This window comes from Phyllopteryx taeniolatus, chromosome 16 (assembly GCF_024500385.1).
Source record: "Phyllopteryx taeniolatus isolate TA_2022b chromosome 16, UOR_Ptae_1.2, whole genome shotgun sequence".
Lineage (NCBI taxonomy): Eukaryota > Metazoa > Chordata > Actinopteri > Syngnathiformes > Syngnathidae > Phyllopteryx > Phyllopteryx taeniolatus.
Window position 1 is genome coordinate 10,628,176 of NC_084517.1, and position 6,081 is coordinate 10,634,256.

At 40.9% G+C, this 6,081-nt stretch overlaps 1 protein-coding gene across 1 annotated transcript; it reads left to right on the top strand.

The window, feature by feature from the left end:
* The first annotated feature begins 363 nt into the window (after positions 1–363).
* nudt9 (nudix (nucleoside diphosphate linked moiety X)-type motif 9) lies at positions 364–3,659 on the top strand. Its single transcript, XM_061749448.1, is given in 9 exon segments — positions 364–550; positions 744–774; positions 776–1,026; positions 1,426–1,515; positions 2,437–2,523; positions 2,681–2,792; positions 2,892–3,038; positions 3,222–3,306; positions 3,422–3,659. Coding segments are annotated over 9 exon segments (1,047 nt in total). The 5' UTR covers positions 364–452; the 3' UTR covers positions 3,568–3,659.
* Positions 3,660–6,081: the final 2,422 nt, after the last annotated feature.

The following is a 6,081-nucleotide window of genomic DNA, read 5'->3' on the forward strand; positions in this document are numbered from 1 at the left end:
TATTAATATTCAAATAGTAATATTTGTACAATGAGTGCACAGTGGGATAGCACACACGCTCTCGTGTTCACGTTCAATCACTTATTTTTGAAATTCTACAAACAGTAAGGACGGAAAAATGAGGAATAAGTATGAAACTACATTACTACAAAACAGTTATTTTCATCACTTACATCAAACACATTATGTATATATTAAACATGCATAACATTTAATTAATCTAAGATTCAACAAATAATTTCTGTAGTGCGATTTATTCCAATAAACACTCTTAATTACATTTTTTTTTTTAAATATTACAATTGATCTCTGAAAACGAGTGCAACTGTGACCCCGGACCTTGCTTACGTCATCACGCAAACAGTGAGTGCACTTCCTGGTTACGTCGCAAATAATACGTGACAAGTTGTTTATGGAACGCTCACTAATTTGTTGATTCCTTTGCTCTAGGAATGATACGTTTTGTATTGCGACAAAACGTGTTCGTCCCGATTCGTTTAGCGCTCACCCTCTTCGACTTCCCGTATACAGTCAGCACTTACGGACTCAGGTATGGATTCTAGTCATAAATACTTAAAGCTGGCTTGAGCTCTCTTAAGTCATAAATCAAGGGTATTATTTGTGCAATTGGGTGGCTGTTATTTTTTGTTACATTTTGTTTGTAGCTTCTTGTAAACCAAACGATATGTTTATGTGTAGTGCTGAAGTATTTCACTTTATTCAGTAAGATTTCGTTGCTGCAGGGTTGTCATCGACTGCTCAGTTGGCCATCCTTTCTTTCAGAATCACTCCAGCCATCGCTCCCACCACGTCAAGTTGTTCTCACGACTCCAAGAGTGTCTGCACAATGAGCACTTCAGCACACATTAAGTCCAGATGCCCCGAGTACCCAGCATCCAAAACCAAGCGCTTCCCAGTGAGTGATTTCCAGGTGGATTGGAGTCAGAGTTTCCAAGGATATAATCCAGTCAACTACACCCATCCTTCAGTGGAAAAGAAACCAACATGGGCAGATCCTGAAATTGGGTGAGCAGCATTACTGCATTAGCATATACAGTACATATTTTGAGCAGTGGCAGGCCATGCATTTAGTACCTGGGCCTTCAGTCAGGATTTACTTGACTTAATCTACCTCTTAGTACCACCACTTAAAAAACAAAACCATCAATACATTACAAAACATGACTGTAACAGCACACAACTGTGCTATGTACGTCATCTGGAGCACTACACAAACAGTATTTATCCATAGCCATGACGAAAACATACAACATTTAAATAAAATACATCATACTCACCAGTAGTGCTGCTTATAACATTAATTAATGTTTCCAGGTTGCTATGCACGTGCTGGAACTGTTCTATGTGTATAGTTTTGATCACATTTTGAAAACAATTATCTCTTTATTTTTGCCTGTAATGCAGGTCATTCAACCCACAATTTAATTCTCTGGATGGTTCTGCGGACAGAAGAAGCTTTGATGGCTGCTACAAAGTGGAAGATGGAAAGCCTCTGTAAGTTAACCAAGTACCAAGAGAAGTGGTTCATACAATGCTACCCCAATTGTAGTATCCAATATTATTTTAATGAGGCATGACATATGATGGGATACTGCCTGAGAGCATCAATATAATGCAAATTACAAATCTTTAACATTGCCATAATGTATTGTTGTTTTCATTACTGGTACTTATGGATGTGAATGAAAATGGTTTGAGCTAATCCAGTTCTGATGTCTTTGCAAGTTAAGATGTACTAAAAGGCCAGTCAGTGTTCTTTACATAATAAAAATAACAAAAAGAGAAAAATAAAAAATATAAAATTGAATGAAGAGCAACACACAAGTGAAAATGAAGCGAGAGAAATGTGAAAAATGGTTGATGAATATTATTAGAAGAAAGTCACTAATGATGTAGTGGGTCATTCACCTGACTTGTGTGTAGGCAGCATGGGTTCAGCTCCAATTCTAGTAGGATATTCCTGGCTTTTTTTTTGTGCTTTCTCCCATTTTCTTTCAATTTTTTAATATCACAAAAACCCGGTATTTGAACAGGGGTGTGTATACTTTATATCCACTGTATATGCCCTGTTATTGACTGGCCACCAGTCCATGGTGTTGCTTGGCTTTCACCTGAAGTCAGCTGGGATAAGCTCCAAATCCCTGGGACCCTGAAAACTATAAGTGCTTAGTTGGATGATAAAAAGATACAGGTCCAAACAAACATGTATACTATGCATATGTATATCAATAAAAGTGACAGCACAATTACAATGAGGTTCAATCATACATGTGGAAGGATCATCTTTTTAATCAAATTTACAAACCTCTGCAGCTGTAGAACTTAGACTTTGTTGTGTCAATGCTGACTTTGTGCGAGAGTCACCAGTCAATCACAGATGTAATGTTATTGTCAACAATTTTTATACTTCTGTAGAAATCCTCATGGACGCACAGGGGTAATGGGTAGAGGGTTGCTGGGGCGATGGGGACCCAATCACGCTGCAGATCCCATTGTCACAAGGTAATCAATTTTTTTTCCGTTATTGTACTACCTCTACATGATATACCATTCTATCACTATATCAAATTATCATATTGCCCCTCTTCCAAAATATACATCAAACCTTCTGCATGTTGCAGCTTGGATATACTGTATGATGTATGTTATTGTCCTGCAGATGGAAAGTAGATGCTAAAGGAGAAAAGATTCTTCACCATATCTCCAAAAAGCCCGTCCTGCAATTTGTTTCCATTAAGAGAAAAGATTGCGGGGAGTGGGCCATTCCAGGCGTGGGTGGCTTTTTCCACATTTTATTAATATCTGTCGTTCACTTTCCTCTCCACGTTACTTCTTGGGGCTGAAACTCATATCCCTTTGTCTGTTTGCAGGGGATGGTAGATCCAGGGGAGAATGTTTCTCTCACTCTTCAGCGGGAGTTTTCGGAAGAGGCATTAAATTCGCTGGGAGTATCGCCATTAGAGAGATCTAAAATTCATGAGCGCATCACCCAACTCTTTAAATCACCTGGTTTTGAGGTCTGCAACTGACAAAGACAGTTTTTTTTTTTTGTTTGTCAAAAGAAAAATGTAATTATGAGATACAAATAATCATACCTTAATAATATGACTAAACGTGTGTTACAGGTTATCAGTTTTAAGTTAAACTGAGCTTGGACATGTTCATTCTTAAAAACATGTGTTCTGTATTTTGTTCTGCAGGTCTTTAAAGGATATGTAGATGATCCTAGAAACACTGATAATGCTTGGATGGAGACAGTTGCGGTTAACTTCCACGATGAAAATGGTAAGGAGGATTTGAAAAATTCAGTGTTTTATTCATTTTGTATCAACAATTTGCAGGACACTTAAGTACAAGCCATCTTTAGTAAATCCATTTCTCTCTCTTTGTTTATACACAGGCAACAGTGTGAGCGAGCTGCCGTTGCAAGCTGGCGATGATGCAGGCCAAGTACAGTGGGTTGATGTGGACTCGTCCTTCCCACTCTATGCGAGCCATTCTCATTTATTGGAACTGGTTGCCAAACAGAGGAAATCCCACTGGTAGCCACTGACAAAGGGCTGTCATAACAATGAAGGAAAAAATGGTGCAGTGACATACTAAAGTGTATGTTTATAATAAAAGACACTTGATCCCAAGTATAGCTTACCTTATTAATAACAAACAACATTACATTTGTCTGCCTCTCCTGTGCAAGCACACACTGTGCAGTAACATCTGATCCGGGGGAAGCTTAACATGCGACAGTAGACAAGGCGAACATGATTTCTGTTGGAGAAAATTATGTTAATATATTCTTTGTGTGCAAGGATCACATTAACTCAGTGTGCATGTGAGAGGCAACACAATTCGCTTCATTAATTTACAACCCAAATTGCAATGAAGTAGGGATGTCATTTGGGCGGCTGGTTAGAGCGTCTGCCTCACAGTTCTGAGGACCGGGGTTCAATCCCCGGCCCCGCCTGTGTGGAGTTTGCATGTTCTCCCCGTGCCTGCGTGGGTTTTCTCCAGGCACTCCGGTTTCCTCCCACATCCCAAAAACATGCATGGTAGGTTAATTGATGACTCTAAATTGCCCGTAGGTGTGAATGTGAGTGCGAATGGTTGTTTGTTTGTATGTGCCCTGCGATTGGCTGGCAACCAGTTCAGGGTGTAGCCCGCCTCCTGCCCGATGATAGCTGGGATGGGCTCCAGCACGCCCGCGACCCTAGTAAGGAGAAGCGGCTCAGAAAATGGATGGATGGATACAATAATTTGCAAATCATGTTCAACCTATATTTAATTGAATACACTACAAAGACAAGATATTTAATGTTCAAACTGATAAAACTTTATTGTTTTTAGCAAATAATCATTGACTTAGAATTTTATGGCTGCAACACGTTCCAAAAAAGCTGGGACAGGTGGCAAAAAAGAGTAAGAAAGTTGAGGAATGTTCCTGTTTGGAAAGTCCCAGAGGTGAACAGGCTAATTGGGAACAGGTGGGTGACATGATTGGGTATAAAAGGAGCTTCCCTGAATTGCTCAGTCATTCACAAGCAAAGATGGGGTGAGGTTCACCTCTTTGTGAACAAGTGCGTGAGAAAATAGTCGAACAGTTTAAGGACAATGTTCCTCAATGTACAATTGCAAGGAATTTGGGGATTTCATCATCTACTGTCCATAATATCATCAAAAGGTTCAGAGAATCTGGAGAAATCACTCCATGTAAGCGGCAAGGCTGAAAACCCAACATTGAATGCCCATGACCTTTGATCCCAAAGTGCATAAAAACAACAACATCAATTTGTAAAGGATATCACCACATGGGCTCAGGAACACTTCAGAAAACCAATGTCGGTAAATACCCTTCGGCGCTACATCGGTAAGTGCAACTTGAAACTCTACTATGCAAAGCAAAAGCCATTTATCAACAACACCCAGAAACGCCGCCGGCTTTCTGAGCCCGAGCTCATCTAAGATGGACTGATGAAAAGTGTAATGTGGTCCGACAAGTCCACATTTCTAATTGTTTTTGGACATTGTGGATGTCGTGTCTTCCGGGCCAAAGAGGAAAATAATCATCCGGACTGTTATGGACGCAAAGTTCAAAAGCCAGCATCTGTGATGGTATGGGGCTGTGTTAGTGCCAATGGCATGGGTAACTTACACATCTGTGAAGGCACCATTAATGCTGAAAGGTACTTGCAGGTTTTGGAGAAACATGCTGTCATCCAAGCAACGTCTTTTTCATGGAGGCCCCTGCTTATTTCAGCAAGACAATGCCAAACCACATTCTGCACGTGTTACAACAGTGTGGCTATGTAGTAAAAGAGTGCGGATACGAGACTGGCCTGCCTGCAGTCCAGACCTGTCTCCCATTGAAAATGTGTGGCGCATTATGAAGCGTAAAATACGACAACGGCGACCCCGGACTGTTGAGCAGCTGAAGCTGTACATCAAGAATGGAAAGAATTCCACCAACAAAGCTTCAACAATTAGTGTCCTCTGTTTCCAAACGTTTATTGAATGTTGTTAAAAGAAAAGGTGATGTAACAGTGGTAAACATGACCCTGTCCAAGCTTTTTTTGGAATGTGTTGCAGCCATAAAATTCTAATTCTTTAATGATTATTTGCTAAAAACAATGTTTATCAGTTTGAACATTAAATATCTTGTATTTGTAGTGTATTCAATTAAATATAGGTTGAACATGATTTGCAAATCATTGTATTCTCCATGGCGGCACGGTGGCCGACTGGTTAGAGCGTCAGCCTCACAGTTCTGAGGTGCGGGGTTCAATCCCCGTCCCCGCCTGTGTGGAGTTTGCATGTTCTCCCCGTGCCTGCGTGGGTTTTCTCCGGGCACTCCGGTTTCCTCCCACATCCCAAAAACATGCATTAATTGGAGACTCTAAATTGCCCGTAGGCATGACTGTGAGTGCGAATGGTTGTTTGTTTCGATGTGCCCTGCGATTGGCTGGCAACCAGTTCTGGGTGTACCCCGCCTCCTGCCCGATGACAGCTGGGATAGGCTCCAGCACGCCCGCGACCCTAGTGAGGAGAAGCGGCTCGGAAAATGGA